This window comes from Tasmannia lanceolata, unplaced genomic scaffold (genome assembly GCF_043159265.1).
Source record: "Tasmannia lanceolata isolate RefF3 unplaced genomic scaffold, GAP_Taslan_0.1 ptg000003l, whole genome shotgun sequence".
NCBI lineage: Eukaryota > Viridiplantae > Streptophyta > Magnoliopsida > Canellales > Winteraceae > Tasmannia > Tasmannia lanceolata.
This window is the reverse complement of record NW_027518680.1, coordinates 1,701,451-1,721,334: the sequence shown is the minus strand read 5'-3', so window position 1 is coordinate 1,721,334 and position 19,884 is coordinate 1,701,451. Positions and strand designations below refer to the sequence as shown.

Genomic DNA, 19,884 nt, shown 5'->3' with positions numbered 1-19,884 from the left:
AAAGTTACTTCATTTAATCCAATGTTTAAAATTCCCTGAGTCAATTGCCATCTTGTCCGAGTTGACTCTTTTTTTTACCATGTTCGAGTTCTCTCCGAGTCCTAGTTTTGCCATACCTAGAAACTGTGTGTTATCACTTGCTGATTTGCAATAGTCTTATGACCGTGTGTTAAATGCAGCAAATTTAATAATTTAATGTGAGTTCAATCTGTGAATCAGTTTTTGCATTTACCAATCTATCTCCTAGACTAGCATCGTATCTGTTCTCTACCTTACTAGTAAATTCTATAAATTTTCTGTTTCTTCTGCTTGAAGTTGCTGCATGGGACCGTAAGTTTTTGAAGTCCAGTTGTCTTCTCTTTGAATGCTTCTATTGCTATTTGATATAGGTCTCTTGTTGTTATGGTTTGCTTAGATTAATTTAAGATCTCTGTGATTGGTGGGGTTTTGAGAGATCATGCAGGGTCTTTGATTTGGGCTTTTGCGGGTCCCATTGGTACCCCCGATGCTAGTGAGGCAGAGGTTAGAGCTGCTCACCAAGGTATAAAATTATTGGCAGTGGGTCGGGGTGATAAAATAGTGGTGGAGGGGGGACGGGGACTCTATCACATTACGGGGACTCTATCAATGTGATTAGATGGCTCAGCGGTTTGCATGGTTGCCCTTGGAGATTTGATCACCTTTTTTATGAGATTCGTGACTGGATGGAGGCAAATGACCTATCTTTCCGTCATGTTAAGAGGTCCGCTAATGATGTAGCAGGTAGGCTTGCCAGGAGTGGGGTGTCCAAGGAGGAATTGGAATTATTCGATGATTTACCACCTTGAGGGGCTGTGGCTCTCCTTTTCATTCATTATACTGTTACTTTCTGTCATCTATATGTTTTCTGTTTCTTGTATTTCTTCACTGATGTATGACCATCTCGGTCTTTCTATTTTCTATCAATGAAATGATAAGACCATTCAAAAAAAAAAAGAAGATTAATTTAAGATCTTCTTTTTCCTTTAAGTGCAGGTGGCTGGCTCAATAACTGCTGTATTTAACTGTCAAGGCCCTTTGGATGCTCCTATATTTGTCGGAAGTGGAATGGTTTCGAGAAAAACAGCTAATGCAGTTATGGAATTTCCCACATCATCTGCATCAGAAGCTGTGATAAGGAATAAAGATGCTGGGGCAGTTGCGGCATTTGACCGTATTCCATTTTCATATGTATCAGCCAATTTCACTTTCAATACAGATAACAGTGTTAGTTTCATTTTCTTCATTTATTATGTACCCTTCCACAATTGCAGTGAAAATTCCTCCATTGCTATTGCAATTTTGTTTAACTTACCGTGGGTTACAGGTTGCTGACTTTTATGGTATTAGAGTGAGCCTTTTGGATGGTGGTGAAATTCGAGGGGCTGGAAATGCGTGGATCTGTCCGGAGGTCATGTACTGTTAACTATGTTTTACTTGCAGAAGAAATGATTATTTTAGTTTATGAATTTAATGATGTCCTATCTCTTATGCGTATGAGCACAATGATGTCCTAACTCTAATGTGTATGAGAACAGCGATGTCCTATCTATTATTTTTCTTATTTTTTCCTATAAATTACTATATTTTATTTTTCAATGCAATATTTTGCAGATTTATTCCAGGGTGTGTACTAGCCAGAAAATTCTTATCCATTAATAGCCAAGGTGTATCAAACATATTCTTTTATATAATTTGAAAGTAGAAGTGTTTTTTTATTGGTCATGTTACATGGATTTTTCTAAATGGGTAAGTACAATGATTGGGTTGCAGAGGATGACCCTTTTGTTCCAATTTTTTATTTTGTCGTAGAGCACAGAAACAAAATGCCGAAACGCTGAAGCGTTCCATTCTAGTGGGCAAAACGAAACGACGATCGAAACGAAATTTATAACTAAGGTCTTACCATTTTGGTTATTATCCCTCACCTTGTTCTACCACCTTCCCCATTTTCTGCTATTCTGCATATGGTTATAGTAATTGTTATGTTGTGTCCCACACCTCAACTTTAGATGCATTATCGTCATCATGTGTGTTACAGTATTTGTTATGTTGTGTCCTACACCTCAACTTTAAATGCCTTATCGTCACCATGTGTGCACGATATACTACTATTAACAAGTCCTACCTTCTCTGTTTGGAAAGTTTTTCAGTAACTTCACCTTTTATCTCTAACTGGTTCAAAACTTTCGGGATTAATTTTGCCCCTTAGTTCTTGTAACATTTTTTATGCACTTGTATATCACATCCACTATGTGTTGTGAAGGAAAATGGAATCTTGATGGTTGTGAGAAGGATCTGGTTATTTGAAAATCAAACATGTCTCTTAAAATATCATGTTTCTCATCACATCCTGATCGGAAATCTCACTAAATTTGTTCTTTATTTTTATGGGCCTGGCATGTACATTTATATTTTTAGGAGTTCAGAATTCCAATGGTTTCTTATTTCTTTGCTTTTACATTTTAACAGGGCGAGGTGGATGATTCAGCAATGGATGTAAACTTGTCTGGACAATTTTCCTTTGACAAAGTTATGTATCGGTATTTACCATGTGAAATTCAGCTACCGTCGCTCAAAATTGGGGAACTAAATGGAGAAACCAAGCTTTCTGGATCACTTTTGAGACCGTAAGATTGCAAGCCCTGTAATAATAATGAGTGGTAAATTTAATGATGTCCTTGTTTATAAATTGTAAATGTAAACATTTCTTGTTTATCTAACCTTGGGCTATGATTCTTTTACTTCCACTTAGACCACATTGCATGAAAATTAAAAATTTAATGTTTATCAAACCCTGTACTATGATTGTTTTTCTTCCATTTAGACCTCATTCTATTGTTCATGCATTCTTAGGTTTGAATTTCAGGAGATTAGACATTAAGTGGGCTGCACCAAAAGCTGAAGAGTCATTCAGTGATGCACGTGGGGATATTATTATTTCACATGAGTATATCACTGTCAATTCTTCATCAGTTGCTTTTGACTTATATACGAAAGTTCAAACATCTTATCCTGATGAATATTGGGTGGGCATAAAAGATGGTGATGTAAGGAGAACTGTGCCTTTAATTATTGATGGAGTTGAATTGGATCTCCGGATGCGTGGGTTTGAGTTCTTCAGTTTGATTTCCTCTAATACTTCTGACTCTCCAAGACCTATGCATTTGAAAGCTACTGGAAAGATAAAATTTCAAGGAAAGGTTGTAAAGCCTATTAGAATCACAGATGATAAAGTGGTTCGTGATGAGAAGAATATGGACAGACAGGTGATTGATAATGAAAAGACTACTCTTGTTGGGGATATTTCACTATCAGGGATAAAACTAAACCAACTGATGTTAGCACCCCAACTGGTTGGATCTTTGAGCATTTCAGAGGAGAACATGAAGGTACAATTATAAAACTAGTACTTTTAAAAAAAATCAGTTCTTTAGTCTTATCTTGTTTAAAAATTTTATGCCTTCTTTAGAAATTGTTTTTTTTTTAAATTTGTTTTAGCTTGTGTATCCAAGTTCCGGTTCATTATTGGTTGCTCTTTTAATCCGTCATTCATCATGGTGGCCCCTTGCATAGCTAAGAAATTGGGAATCAATTCGGGGCTCAACATTTTCCAAGCTTAAAAAAAAAGGATATTCAAATAAGTTCATAGGATAGACAAAGAAATAGATGAGGATTGGCAATATCCATGTCATGGACAATTGAGATCTTTGAGCTCAGTTATGTGGACCGAGTTGAGGTTAGTCTTAAGAATATCAAGAAACTTCTTTTGACATAGAGTGAGTTGTGATGTGGGCATAATGTGTGTCATGGATGATACAATGCAATATATATTGGATTTTTGTCTTTCATATTCGAATTATAGAGCTTGTGTCAATCCATGCTTGTGAGTATTATAGATCCTTTGAATCCGGTTTTTGATTGCTTGGATAACTGATGGGGCCATCCATGACAAGAAGACACTCAAGTCAAGCTGGGCTAATTCGAGGTCAAGTTGAGCCGATGTGATACCTAGACCCCCTAATAGGGCCTCAAGTGGGGTGTAGGAGAGCATAGGGTGTGAAAGTGTCATTTTAAAAACTTTGACTTGGGTCAAATGTCTCAACTCAAGAGTCAATTCTCGCTTCTTTTGTTGGATTTCGTGTGTAGGAGGCCCACTTGATTTTGCTGCAAGGTTGTATAATTTTGTTTTGTTAGGAGGTGAAATTAGTTTATATTGGGAATCAAGCTAAAAAATAGTTTCCTTAATGAGTTAGTCGAAGTCTAGGAGATCGAGTCAAATTGGGCTTGTTTTTATTAAGCTTTGTTGTTATTTTTAATAAAGATTCTTTAGTTAGTTTCTTCTTTTTTTGTTGGGGTGCTAATTAGAAGTCTAGGAGTTCTCCAATCTTCTCTGCTTTCAAAAATAAGTTCTTGCAAATTTGGGACTCTTTCATTTGTTCTTTCAATCTTTTTTGATTCAAGCTTGATCTTAAGATCCAACAGTTAGATCTGAGTTTGATTTATAATCGATTTGCTTACACCTTTCAATTTGAGGATTGATTTTATTATTCCAAGGGTTACAAACACATCAGACCCTTAGATCTGTTTCAAAATTAATGGGTTCATTAAAATCTGTCATAATTATTGATATTGACAGTCCTCAAAGTTCAAAACAGTTCTGTTCAATTTTCATCCTTACTTTCGCCAGATTCTATCTAGTTCCCTATTCTAAGTGAACTTGTTCCCAGACTAGTCCCTATTCTTGTTTTCTAAGTTCCTTTCCATCTAACCCATCCTACATCAATAGCTCTACCGTTTCGGCGGTTTAGTCTGCTTTAATTTAGAAAGGCATTTCTTATCGTGTCTTGAGTGAGTTTTTATTTCTTGAACAAGTGTTCGAATGTATTCTTGTCCTGATCAAGGTGCTCTTTATATGCTTTTCTTTTGGATCCATTTATTACTCTCTTCTCTCCAGTAGTTTCCTGACCTTCTATATTAGCATATTGCATGTTGCCTCATTATCTTGAGCTACGAGTTCTCTGTGGTGGACTAGCTGGTGATCAGTTGGTTATACCCTCTCCGATGTTAGACAAGGGTTTAGAAACATCGAACTCTATTACATGTTCAAATCCATTTGGCAACAAAGTATGGCAATGTTTTTGGAATTTATTGATATTTTTCTTGATGTTGCTCAAGGATATTTCACATTTCTTAACCCTCTCTAAGGATTGCTACTAAGGGATTTCTCTGATGCAAATTATTGGCAAGTGACAACTGAGTTGCTTTTTTACAAGTCTTTTGACTTGTCAAATATTTGGGCTTTCCTTCCCTTCGGTTGGTTTTGATATAGCTTTGATGTTAGATGCTATTGTGGCTCACTTCAAAGCGGCATTTTTCAGTCTATAAAATACTTGACGAACATTGTGTTTAACGTATGGATAGGGGACTTTTTAATTGCTATCAATTATCTTAAGAGAGGCATGTTTTGGGAAATGGAGGATATATCCAAGGGCTTTGCAGAGCAAGCTTACTGGAAGCGGCCCTGGAAGGTGGGAAGCACAGTTCAGAAGCGTGGGAAGCGTATATCCTATTTTTCAGGTGGGAAGCGTGGCATTTCTCCGACTCTCTTCCGCCCTTCTAGCTCCAGATACTTCCAGAATCTGTGAACCCGGGGGTTTTGATCCCAGTCTCTTCACTATTTCCCAGTGCATAAATCCCTCAATCAGCACCGGTAATCTTATTATCTCAGGGTTTTCTTTGGATACAGCCAACAATAGACTTCCTTCATCATAGCCCATTCCAGCTTCACAATTCGAATCAGTGGCCAAAACCCTCCCGATTTTACTTCCTATGATTCGGAAGTTTTCCACCCTCCACGCTAGCGGCTGGAACCCACGCACCACCCACCACGAGGCTGATACCACTTCTTAGAACTTCACCCTCCACAGTTCCAACTGAGAAAAGGGGGAATTTCCATCTCTAATCCATTTAACCTTTGTTTCCTCTAAATTTCCTTCGAAAGGGGGAATTATCAGCATCTCCTTGTCAGCAATAAGATGTATTTCCACCCTTTATTCCAAATCACCCGTTTGAAGGAGCCGTTCCTCCAAGGCCTTAAGATCTCCCTTATAATCCTTGGCAATTTCCCCCCCAAAGGTTTCTACTGGACTCTGGAATAGACTTCAAATATGTTGGCTCAGTCCAAAGTACTTCTGCATCAGAACCTTCTATCTGAGTATTACCTGAATGATTCTGAGTACCTTCACCAACTCCATCCAGCACTGGATCTTCTGAGATTTCCTCCTCTCTAACCGAGTTCACTTCTATCCGTTCTTCCTCTATATGTTCCTCCACTGACAAGGGTTTCCTTTGAGTCCTTCGGTGCTCAATACTTTGATCCATCTTCGACCAGATCTTCCTACATATCAGGCATTCCACTCGCCTCCTGAAATTAATGAAGGAACATTTGGAACATTTCCAGTCCCCAAACCTTCCGTCCATTCTCCTTCTATTCACACTCTCCATTCTCTTTTCTCTTTTACTCTTTTGAACTTGCCACTGGCCTGTCTCCATCTCTCAAGTGTGAAGGCTCCCTTGGTTCTTCTGTGTCAATGTTTTCTTGCTGAAACTTTGCAGGTCTCTGAATCCGGGCTCCCTTGATTCTTGAGGGATTCTCCCTAACCTCTGCTTCCAACGATGATTCCCATCACCGTTTCGGAACTGAGTTCCAAACCAAACCGTTCCCATCTCAGATTCCTCTATCCATTTTTCCATTGCTCCCAATGCTGGTTGCTTTCGCCTAACAATGTTATGATAACCCTCTATCAGAAGCCCCAGTCACCTTTTCCTTTTTTTTCAATGCAAAAAATGGCCAAGAAAAACCAACATGACCTATTTTAGTTTAGCCTAGTTATATCCGCATTAATGTATAATAATTGAGGTATATAAATATTTGTAGCAATATATGGGTGTTACTATGTGATCATATCAATTAAAAATGTTTATTATATTTTGTAATACGTAGAGTGCACATATAATAAAACCATAGTAACTAAAAAAACCTATTCCCCGCACAAATATGTTCATTTCTTGCTTCATGTTTTCCTCATCTGCTTTCCACATTAGGACAGCTACTGATATTCCCACCATGGTTTAAAATTTCGGTTTCGGTACCGGTTTCTGACCCCTGAAATTCCGAAATTTTGGACCGAAATTCCGAAATTCTGAAATTTCAGCCGAAATTTGGTAAAGGCCGTAATTCGAAATTTCGCCAAATTTCGGTTTCGGTCCCAAAATTTCGGATTTCGGCCAAAATTTAAAACCATGATTCCCACTACCATGTTTTGATAACGAGACAAACTCACCTTGTATTCTACTATTTAACCAGCAGTCAGAAGCAATTACAATTCCCAAAAGCTCACAACAGCTAATTAAAATAGAAAAGACAAGGTGATTTTGTCTCATTACGAAAACATGGTAGTGCAATAATCAGTAGCATTAGTTAATTTCTCTAACAAATGGTGTAAAAAAGGCCTTTCTCGGTGCCCGTTTCAATACCATTTCTTAGATTGGGAATTATGAAAAAAATTGTGTACATATATATGTCTTGTAGATGCTTTTGTGTGGTAAAAATAATGCAATGAATATATTTTTCATGTTGTCATGTTTATTACCCATTGTGTCATTATTGTCCAAAATTTTCTAGAACTACACTCGTGTATAATCATTTGCCTATTCGTGTGCATTCCTTAACATTTTTTGTGATTAATGGTTGCTTTTGTGGCTATTTAGTTGGATGCCACAGGAAGGCCTGATGAGAATTTGACAGTGGAAGTTATTGGACCATTACGACCTACTACAGGAGAAAACTTGCAAAAGAGCACAATTTCTGTTTCTCTTCAAAAAGGACAACTTAGAGCTAATGTTTATTATCAACCAAAATGTTCAGCAAACTTGGAGGTGCTTTATCCTTTCATCTTTTTGTGTATGATTTTGAATAAAAAATTGTATTTATTTTATTTGTGGGATTTTGTTACTTATGATTTCAATTGTTTTTATCCAGCGTGTCATATAATTAACTCTCCTTGTAACAATTCTTTGTTATGTGGATAGGTACGCTATTTGCCACTTGATGAGCTAGAGCTCGCGTCACTTCGGGGAACAATACACAAGGTAATGTGGCATTTAATTTAACACTTTCTAAAATGTTTGCTGTAAATTTTGCAATCATATTATTGATACATTCTTCTAACGGTAGTTATTGCATCAATAAGTCATTAAAAGATTGGGAGGGAGGTCTTTAGGACAATTGATAAAATTTTGAAAGAAAGGAGAAGGAATAGAGAAAATATTAGGAAGTAGACAGGTCAGGAAAAGAGTTGGTAAAAGATGAACAATAGCTTATAACTTTTTACACTCCTTCGAGGTAAGTCATAGACATCTATCGTGCCCTACCTTGAAATCATCTCATGAAGACGAGCATTTCCTTTCGTCTTGGTGAGTGAGTACCACCAAGCCGCTCTTTTGATCAAACATAGGAAACACAAGCTTCTTTAATTGTCTTCTCTTGAACAGAATGATAACTGAGTTCAACATAATTTGTTCTCTTATGAAAAGCTATATTTGGAAGAATATGTAAACCCTCATACCTGATTGTCCCAATAAAGTGCCACAGAAAGTTTAACCTCAATTATAAAGTTAGCCAAAGGCAGCGAGGAAGTTCAGTGAAGCAGTAAAAGAGAGCAAAGACAACAGGAAATTGTTACTACTTATTTCTTCCTAGAGTCTGGATTTGCAGAAAGTGCATCATAATGAGAGACATATGCCGAAGATGTGGTGGGGGAGGAAAAAAGGAGATTGAACCAGGGTGAATAGGCATCGATAGGTCATAACTCATATCTACAAGCAAGCATGTAAAGGAAACGGCCTAATGAAGGAAATATGGAGGTCACAGTAGGAGGCTACCCGTCGGTAAGGATCTCATAAGGTGAATAGGCATCAATGGGTCATATCTACAAGCGCAAACAGAAAAGAAATGGCCTAATGAAGGATATATGGAGGTCATGTTAGGAGGGTACCCGTCGGTAAGGATCTTATGACTCATGAGGAGAGGTGCGGTTTAGGTCTAGGATGTTGAAGGCAAGCCTGATTAGAAGAGTGAAGGGGCGCTGATGAAAGGTGGAAGACCTACATAGATGGGAAGCACGGCAATGGAGCCTAACTTGGATCTCAGAACCAAGAAACTAAATTGCAACGAAGTGTTATTTTTGTTGGGTTCGCTGGAGTAGGCCTAGAGGATCAGAAACATGGGAGGAAAAGCCCTAGGAGAGAAAGATTTGCATACTTGTCAACATGGAACATGGCAATGAATGCCATAGCGAAGTCGATTTGTCTTTGCTTCTTCAATACCACTCTCCATGCTTGGGCAAAATCTAGTCCATAACTCCCTTATTGAATAATCTCCACCACCATTTCGAAATTGCAACCATAGACAGACTGCCCACTGTTATATATTCTATGTCAATCTAATGCTGGTTATGTTATCATTGTCGTCTTTCTCTCATTACTATCCTGAGGATATATTTTCATTTAACCAAGATGGAACCAATTGGTTGGTTTCTAATGAGGGAAAAGCAAATTTTCATTAGTTTTATATTTCAATGTGTTAAATTGAAGAAATCATGTTACAAGATGACTTTATTTTCCAAAGAAGGCAAAGAAAGATTTTTTTAGTTTTATATTTCAGTGTGTTACGTAGAAGAAATCTTATTATTTCTATACTAATTTTATAGAAATGTGGACATTCAATAGTACTGGACCACGCTAGAGGTTTTAAAATCATATTATTTCTGTACTAATTTTATACAAATGTGAAAATTCAATAGTACTGGATCATGTTAGAGGTTTTTGGTTACCTTCTCTATTCAATCTAGGCTTCTCACAATTATTGAAGCAGAAATGGCAATTTTCCTATTTGATTCAACATGTCAGTTACTTGTTTGAAGTTCCTTCAAATGATTTCACAGTCAAAGTTTGTTGCTTATGTGGCAGTTTGAACTTTGAATTGTTATAAAGGTACTGACAACCTGCCTACTTTCAGGCAGAGCTTCAACTTAATTTTCAGAAGAGGAGGGGTCATGGAATTTTATCTGTACTTCGTCCAAAATTCAGTGGTGTGCTAGGTGAAGCCCTCGGCGTGGATGCTCGATGGAGTGGGGATGTTGTGAGTACTTCCATTCCAATTATGTTTTTTTAATAGTCATTTTCTATGGTTGAATAAGCTCCTAACTGTCTCCTCTTAGGTAACTCTATTTTTTATTTTTGGTTTTGAAATGGCGTAGGTTACTCTTCTGACCCTATACTTTTACACCACAGGCTTGCATGCTCAAAATCCTAATCTAACATATCTATTGCATTTTCAACCATTTCAAACTAAGAATAGTACCGTTTTTATCTCCTTAAATTCACAATAAATTTTAGCAAACACTAGTACATTTTGGAATCACTCATAATGTTTTCTGGGTTGAGTTTGACACAAAATCCTGTCACTTTATTTCCATTCCAATGGATTTTAGTTTAATAAGAAAATCACATTTTTTTTTGAAAACTCAATAAGAAAATCACATTAATATTGGAACCTTATGTTTTTTTCGTTTCTGTTTCGTTGTTCCTTGGGGACCCCCTCGGTCTCGCTTTCTTTATTGAAATACTTTCGTCATTCAAAAAAAAAAAAAAAAACAGTCGGTGCTAACAAGTCTAAAATAAGTTTAAATCCAAGTTTACATGCTAACTATTATAGAAATAGATAAATATTTTAGGGAATCTTTATCGATCTTTCAACTTACAGATGTGTTTTTATTAGTTTCATGGTACATCGACATAAATGCCAACGAATAGGCAATCATGTTAAACTTTGTGGAATTGCAAGACCATTCGAATACTGTTTCCTCGGGTGGTGCATAGATATCAAGGACACTGAACTTGTCAGCATTTGTGAATTTATCTATTAGGCGACCTTCTATTTTCACATCAGTTATTACTCCTAACCAACCAACAATTTCTCTTAAACAAAATGGCATTCTATATCTTTATGTTTTGCTCTTATGAAAGACTGGAATTTCAATCGTGGCTTGATTGTTGCAAACCTTGTTCACTAAATGGTCCACATTAAACTCATTTCACTTGATACTTTTTTCAACCAAATTATCTCCCAAACTGTTTTCGCCATTGTCCTCTATACATCCCACAAGTGTTCCATAAACAGTGCCTGACCTCTGATCGCTGGGAGACCTTCCCCATTCAGCATCAGAGAACATAAGATGCTGAGATGTCCATTCATTTTATATGTGGATTCCCTTTCATATGAGTCAACGATGGAGATAAACCTTTCAGGTTATGAACATATGGAATATGCATAAATTAGTTTACTACAATTGCGTAGGCATGGTCTAGTCTGGTAATCATAAGCAAATTAATTTCCCAACTAATATTTGGTATATGATTGTGGATCATTAAGAAGCACACTATCTTTTAAACTTAATATGTAATCCATCGCCATTCAGGTGCCAATTAGCCAAAATTTATGGTCTCCGTATGGTCCTTGACATCAAACACCTTGTAAGTGACATTTTTGCTCTTCGATTGCTACAATATCATCTTCCGTTAGCACAATGTCATGAACGCATATGACCAAAGCAATAACTCGTTTATCTTGAGAAACAAGAAGCAATGAACCACTTCTGGAAGCCAATCTCCTACACTGCAGCACTAAACCTCTTAAATAACGCTATTGGGGATTTTTAGATCATGTATCACCTTCTTTCACTTACTTACCTTCCCACTCTTCCCTTGACGTAGAAAGCCTAGAAGAGGACAATATAGACTTCGTCTTCAAGATTGCCTTATGAGACTATTCCAAAAAAAAAGGATTGCCTTATGAGACATTAAGTTGGTAAAGTCGTAAAAAAGATTTCCTTATGAGACATTAAGTTGGTAAAGTCGTAATTTCCTGTTCGCTTCTATAGACAAATAACTCCAAATGAATTTAACTTTGCTACCTGCACAAAAAGCTCGCGATAGCCCTGATGTAGTGAACAAAAACGTAGTAGAAAATTGATGCTCCATGCCAAAATTAGTTCTCGGAATGTTTATCATGGGTTTTCTTACGTAGTTACATGCTTTCAATTTGTGATGTAGCTTTTGCTAGTCATTTCCATTTCCTAGAAAACATGTTCATTTTCGTCCGTGTACTAATGGTGGGTTTCCTTTTTTGGCTAAAAGGATAGTAACCCTTGATCGATAAGTTCTTGTATGTTTTTTTGTCAGATTTTAGCACTGTTTTATGTGATGTTTTCTACGGAGTTAATTAGTCTGGCCAGTAATGTTGAAACAAATCGGTTATTGTCTTTCAGATAACTGTTGAAAAGGCTGTTTTGGAACAAGCCATTAGCCGATATGAGCTTCAAGGTGAATATGTATTGCCTGGCAGTCGTGACCGGTACCCTGCTGATAAGGAGAGGGATGGCTTGTTGAAAAGAGCCATGGCTGGGCATCTTGGGAGTGTAATATCTTCCATGGGGAGGTGGAGAATGAGACTTGAAGTCCCTAGTGCTGAGGCTTCTGAGATGCTTCCACTTGCACGGCTTCTTTCTCGTAGTACGGACCCCGCTGTTCGCTCTAGATCAAAGGTAGTATTTTCTCCATTCGATCAATTTTGATGGTGTAGGTTCCATCGTAAGTGTTTCTGTTAAACGTATACACGGATATATATAGTTTGAGAAAGAAAACAAATTAAAAAAATATGGTTATGTGTTTATGCTTAAAACTGCTGAAAACTGGCACAAGCTATCGAGTCTTTATTATGTATTTACTCTCTGCAACAAGTAGAGGATAATGTAGTGTCATCATGTTGCTTAAACATAATAGTCACTTTGCAGTTTTTAACCTTTGTTTGGCCCATCTCAGATGAAAAAGAAAAATCAAACACCAGTCTGCTCCCAGTTCTCTACTCTGTTTTGGTATTGAATAGACATTGATGTAGTGGCGTTAACAACTAATATTTTTATGGATCAATGGGAGCGCCAGAAATCATTTTCCAAGTAGTTTTTTAGATGATTGGTTAGTGTCTCATACGTCATGCTAATATCCATAGCGGTCCCCACAGGCTTCCATTCATCACTAAACATATGTATAATATTTTATGCAGGTTTTTAGTTGTTTTTATTTAATTTTTGGGAAAGTGTCCGTAGGTTTTGGTGGGCCCATATAGAAAAAACGTGAGTACTAGTTTTAGGGCAGTAATATGTAATGCACTTTCTCTTTATTTTAAAGGGACTGCTCTAAAATAAAAGATAAGCTTTATTTAGGTTTATATAAGCGCTGAAATGATACTGTAACAAGGGAAATGATATCTGAACAACCATATTTTGAAATTTTTACTAACCCATATTGTCTTTTAGTATTTAAAGAGCTATCAAAAGGTTGTTACATTTCCCAAAAACTCTCACGAGCCAATTAAAGAAGAAAAGACAGCTGGGTTTGTACAAATATCAAAATTAGGTTGTGCTGATAACATTTCCCTATAACAATGGTTAGGATTAAACCAGGTTTTTAAGGTATTTTAGGACTATAAATATGAAGTTTTGATATACTTTTCGGGAGGTTAATGCATAGTTTTCGAGTTATCTATTTTGTGCTTTGGATTTTATCCTATTTTGATCATGTTTTATCAAATCTATTGTCGTTTTCTCCTTCTCTTGCATTTTTTTTATCCTATAAAATTATTTGAGTGGTTGTTCAATTCGTTAGTGAGTTCTCTACTGTTGTGGATTCTTAGTAGTTTACTTGCATTCCATCAGACATTAACTCTTATGAAAAAATGCATGTGTATCTTACACAGCTTTTAATCATTTAATATTCTGACAAACAAGTCTTTACAGGAAATTGGTTAACTAGCATACGATGCCTATATTTATATAACTAGGCGCATCACCCAAGAGCTGAGTCTTACTGGACTTTCTAGAAGATTTCTCTTTTGAAATTTGTCCTCGAGCCATCATAAGATTTTACATTGAGTAGAGCCCCAGTTCTTTGAATCATGGTTTCTTATTGGAATTCTTGTTTAAAGTTTTTTACGTGGGCAATTGAAAATTCTGAACTTTAGGAAGGTGGAGTCTACACACGCGTATTCATCGAGAAGGTAACACTTCTGCTGTTCGTTTAGAGAATTTTGGTTCATCTCATCCAGGATTATTGATTCGGCATGGGATGCCTGTTTGTAGCTATTGTGTTCTTCTGTGTTTGTGGTGTGGCCTTTACCGGCAAATTCCAGTTGCTGGGTTCCTTTTTTTCAATGGTCAGAAATATCATTAGAAAAAAGGGGGCCGATATGGCCAAATACAAGAGAGAAGAAAGGATAGGAAATATAAAAATACAACAGAGAAAGGAAGGGAGGCTCAAGGAGGCAAGAAGTTGTATTGCTCAAGGCCCTCCAATTGAACCCCTGCCCTAGCAAGCCTATCCGCTTCCCCATTTGCAGGTCTCCTAATATGACGAAAAGTCATCCTTGAATTTCCCACAATATCTTTAATCTCATTAAAAAAACTCCGCAAATCTCCGAGGGAAGACATGAGAGCCTTGCAACCAGCAGATGACATTAAGGGAATCTCCCTCAGCCACCACTTTATCCAAATCTGCTCCCACAAGTAACTTTATGCCATGGTGAACCGCTCGCACCTACGTCTCACTGGAGTCTGCCACTCCAATGGGGCCAGCGAAGGCCCACCTCGCTGAACCCCTGTCATCTCTTAGAACTCCTCCAATGCCTTCCAGGCCTTGATATTAATAACCGTTCGCACCCCCTATCTGCTGGGTTTCTATCCTTGGTTGTTATTTTTGTTGTGGGTTTTCTTGTTTCTTTCCTTTTTGTTATATTCCACTAGCTGGTCCTTTTTCTTTGATCTTGCTTGTTCAAAAAAAAAAAAAAAAACTTTAGAATAGGTCGACATTGTCATATCTAGCTTAAAGTAAAAATGTCAACAATGTGGTGGCAAAAAATTAACTTAAGAATAGGTCAACATTGTCATGTCTAGCGTAAAGTAATACTGTCAACAATGTGGTGCCTCCTTCAGACACATCTTCAGATTCATTGATTGGTTAATTTAACTTGCACTCATGTCATGAATTTGTAAACTCTATTTAAGATGTACTCAATGAAGTCATGCACAAATGTGTTTTTTCACCTTTTGCAGTCTTGAATCCTGATTTTGCTGCTACTCGTTCACTTCTTTGCAGGATCTTTTTATACAGAGTTTGCATTCTGTGGGATTCTATACTGAAAGTCTTCGAGATCTGCTTGAGGTATTTGGTGGATTAAAATAATTCATTTTTCGTTAAACTATACACGCTTTGCATACTTAGTAGTGGAATTTAGATATCTTCGTTGAACTGGTTCTGCTCAAAGAGAAACACATGTCATGTACAAAACCAATATTTTGTTTACTTACAGAGTTACAGTAGAACACTCTTTTCTATTCCTTCGGTTTTTTTTTTCCTGATTTTTGAACAGTCAAACTCTCTCTGAATTAACAGGCAATACGAGGACACTACATTCCATCCGATGAGGTTATTCTTGAAGAGATGACTCTTCCAGGTTTAGCTGAACTCAAAGGTCGTTGGCGTGGCTCCCTTGATGCTAGCGGTGGAGGCAATGGGGACACAATGGTAAACTTGCAAATAGCATGTTTAAGAAATTGCAATTTATTGTGGTAGACATTGGTTTAATGAATATGGAAAAAATCAATCAAGCAGCAACTGAAAATAATAAGGAAAAAATAAACACTTGCTAGAACTGTAGGTACTGTAATGGAAACAAAACTAACATCAATTATTGCATGATTAGTAAAATGTGAGTCTTCTACACATGAAAATCATACATACATACATACGTACATACATATGAGGAATGCTAGACTGAAGGGCGCCCTTGCAAAAAGGAGGTGAAAGGGCCCCCCCCATTGGCTGCACATCTGCACATCACCATCCTGCATTTATAATGGCTGAAAAGTCAAACAGGATGGTGATGTGCAGCCAATGGGGGTGCCCTTTCACCTCCTTTTTGAAGGGCGCCCTGCAGTCTAGCATTTCTCCACACACGCACGATACACACACACACACACACACACCGTGTGTGTGTGTGTGTGAGAGAGAGAGAGAGAGAGAGAGAGAGAGAGAGAGAGAGAGAGAGAGAGAGAGAGAGACTTGCAACTTCTAATCTAATTGACACCAGTAATTTTAGACCACTTCCTAATCTGAAAAAATTTGTTAAAACCAAATTCTAGCACATACATATGCAATTGCATTAAATTACGGATTAAGAAACTTAAATCTCCCTAAACATGATTTTCTAAGAATCCAACCTAGAAGCTTCTAAGAATCCTAGAAAATAGAATAACTTTTAAGTAAAATTGATCATCCACTGATTTTAAAGATGAACGGAAGATGGTGAGTCCTCTTGCTGACATTAGCATGAGCAATGATAATGTCATTTTTGGGGTTATTGTACATTTATATGTCTCTTCTCATTGCTCCCTTTTGGCTAAAGTGTTTTAGGGGCTGGCAAGACTTACGGGCACAACTTGACTTGCATAAAACCTTCCCGGTTGGGAGGAACTCACCCTTGAATTCAAATAATTGTATACCAGCTTTAGCACCAATCTTTTCCACTTCTTACCCCAAGTGACTAATGTCTGAGGACTTCCATTTTGATATACAAGATATTGAGTAGCCATTCCACCCTCTGGTTGTTTGGTCTACTGGTTGAGTATGAATTCTACTTCTTCTCTTAGTTTCTTAGGCATAGAATCTGTCCACACTTCTTCATTACTATCTCCATGGGCATACAAGATAAGTCGATTATATTCGTACAGAGCAGGAAAACTAAAGATGTGAGAAATATTTATGTCCTCTCACAATTGTTTTTTGAAAATTGACAAATATATTCATACTAGCAAAATTTACAATGGGGACCAATAGTCCCACCAGATTTATATAGTATGAATTGCCCAGGAGCATTTTCCTTGGCCCAAAAGAAAAATCCATTACCCCTTACATTACCCAATAGCCTCAAATGTAACGAATCCAACAATAGGTGCCATATTGTGGGGCCCACCAAGTCAAGATCGTGACCTGCCATGTCACACAGATTTCTCCACCACATTCCAAATTCGATTTTCAAAAATCCCGCTCGAAAGCCCAGAGCTATTGTGCGCCCCTAACCGTGCACGATAGCCAATCACCCAACAACACCATCGGATCTCCGGCGGCCTCCACCTCGTACCACCATAAAAACCCGGCGGGTCATCCTCTCCGCCGACGACCACCCCCTTCTCCACTGTCATCACTTCCAATCCCTTCTATTTCTTCTCCACATAAGTCATCTCCGCCGGGAGAGTCTCAGCCACCATCACCGTCATCAAGAATCCGGCCACCTCCATTGCCACTGGCCATCACGCCCATCCTCAGGCCACCTCCCACGATCTTGATTCTGAAGACCACAATCTCTTACTGTCAAACCCAGCAACCTGATTGCTAAATCCGGCAATCCACAGCCTCCTACGGTCAAACCCAGCAACCCGATTGCTAAATCCGGCAATCCACAGCCTCCCAGATCCCCCATGGCCTCCAGATCCGATAATCCACGGCATCACACCGCCTATAACCGGCCTTCTACGGCTCTAGGTCCAGCAACTCACAACCTTTCACGGCCTCCGGCAACCTCCATGGTTTTCCTTGGCTCCAGATCCAGCTTCACGGCCTCCAGGGCTTCAGATCCGGCCTCCACGGCCCCAGATCCAACCTCCACGCCCTTGATCTAGCCACCATGGAAGAGCCATACTCTAGATCTGGCCTCCACGGCTCATCTTTTGCCAACAATGGGAGAGACGGGAAAGAGAGGGTGAGACTAAAAAACAACAACAAACGAGAGGGCAAGATTCAAAAAATAGATGAGAGAGAGAGAGAGAGGGAGACGAGAGGGAGAGATCGCCGCCCTCCCTGCTCTCGCAATTTAATCTCATATGTTTTTTTAATGGTTTTAATCTCATATGTATAGTCACCAATCCCCTTCAATATTGTGCACTTGCCAATCTTCTTCAATATGTTCTAACTATGGTTTCAAAATTTGGTTTCGGAATGCGTTTCGGTCCTCATACCCTCACCGAAACCGAAGTTTCGGCCGAAATCCGACGAAACCATTAAAAATAGGAAAAATTATTAAAAAAATGCAAAGTTTTTGTTAAATTGTGAATGGAGGGTAGACATTTCAAAATAATGAAAGAGGGCTGTCAGGTCTTGTCAGGGACGGGAAATGACTTGATTTCCATTTTGTTTTGTTTGAAAAAAAAAAGAAGTCATTAGATAGAAGATAAAGGTTTCACTTTTCATTCCTTATAGTATTCTAGAATGGTATTCTATTAGATTTTTATAATTTGCGAGATGGGGATTGTAACTTTCTCTCCTGTCGAGTCTTGTCAGGGACGGAAAATGACAAGAATACCCTTGTCTTTTAAAAACCTTCTTTTTTCCCATCTCTCTCTCTGCAGGAATTTTATATGCTGCAAACAGTGGGGCTCACTTCAAAGGATGATCCAAACCGTTCATTTGTTGGACCATGACGTATATAGGATGTACCCGCATATCTCCACATGAAGATCCTAACCCTCCATTTTGTTCAAGGACTGTACACATCCAACTTAACCCCTAATGTTTAAAAAGTTACAAGTAAACCCCCTGTGGTTCAATTTGTATAAGGTAGGTCCCCTCATTTGAAACACTGTCAATGCTAATGAAGACCCCATACAACCCTCCAAACTCCATACAACCCTCCAAAACCCATACCCGAATCCAAACACTACCAAAAACACAGTGGACCCACATTGTTTGGATCATCCAAAGCGTTCATTTGATGGGCCTTCACATATATAGAATACCCATTCTACTGGACTCCTTTCGGAAGTCCGAAAATTTGGTCGGAAGTCCGAAAAAAGTTTCGGACTTCCGAATGGAGTCCAGTAGAATGGGCATTGTACTGGACTCCATTCGGAAGTTCGAAAATTTGTTCGGACTTCCGAGTAGGGCTAGGAGTTGATGGCACGTCCTCAGATTGAAGGGTTAGGATGATCCGATGGAGCTGATTTTTTCGGCACACCCTATATGTGTGAGGGCCTATCAAATGAACGCCTTGGATGATCCAAACAATGTGGGCCCATTGTGTACCTCGTAACCACTAGGGAACCACATTTTGAAGGGTTAGGATGATCCGATGGAGCTGATTTTTTCGGCACAGCCTATATATGTGAGGGCCCATCAAATGAACACCTTGGATGATCCAAACAATGTAGGCCCACTGTGTACTTCGGAACCACTAGGGAACCACATTTTATACCTCGGAACCCCTAGTGAACCACATTTTATACCCCGGAACCACTACGGAACCACATTTTATACGTTGGAACCACTAGGGAACCACATTTTATACCCAGGAACCACTATGGAAATACATTTTATACCTCGGAACCACTACGGAACCACATTCTATACCCCGGAACCACTCTTGAAAACCACATTCTATACATCCGAACTACGAGGGAACCACATTTTATACACCGGAACCACTAGTGAACCACATTTTATACCTCGGAACCACTAAGGAACCACATTTTATACCCCGGAACCACTACGGAACCACATTTTATACCTCGTATTATACCTCGGAACCACTCTGGAACCACATTTTATACCTCAGAACCACTAGGGAACCACATTTTATACCCCGGAACCACTACAGAACCACATTTTATACCCCGAAACCACTACAGAACCACATTT

At 38.4% G+C, this 19,884-nt stretch overlaps 1 protein-coding gene across 1 annotated transcript in view; it reads left to right on the top strand.

Moving 5' to 3' along the window:
* LOC143859073 (protein TIC236, chloroplastic-like) overlaps positions 1-19,884 on the top strand; it is a 54,899-nt gene that overhangs the window by 11,415 nt on the left and 23,600 nt on the right. The window contains exons 7-16 of the mRNA XM_077369756.1: positions 1,015-1,245; positions 1,346-1,429; positions 2,491-2,648; positions 2,888-3,410; positions 7,792-7,959; positions 8,113-8,172; positions 10,100-10,222; positions 12,411-12,686; positions 15,292-15,357; positions 15,589-15,720. Of these exons, the coding sequence (XP_077225871.1) occupies positions 1,015-1,245; positions 1,346-1,429; positions 2,491-2,648; positions 2,888-3,410; positions 7,792-7,959; positions 8,113-8,172; positions 10,100-10,222; positions 12,411-12,686; positions 15,292-15,357; positions 15,589-15,720 (1,821 nt within the window). The remainder of the gene's footprint in view (positions 1-1,014; positions 1,246-1,345; positions 1,430-2,490; positions 2,649-2,887; positions 3,411-7,791; positions 7,960-8,112; positions 8,173-10,099; positions 10,223-12,410; positions 12,687-15,291; positions 15,358-15,588; positions 15,721-19,884) is intronic.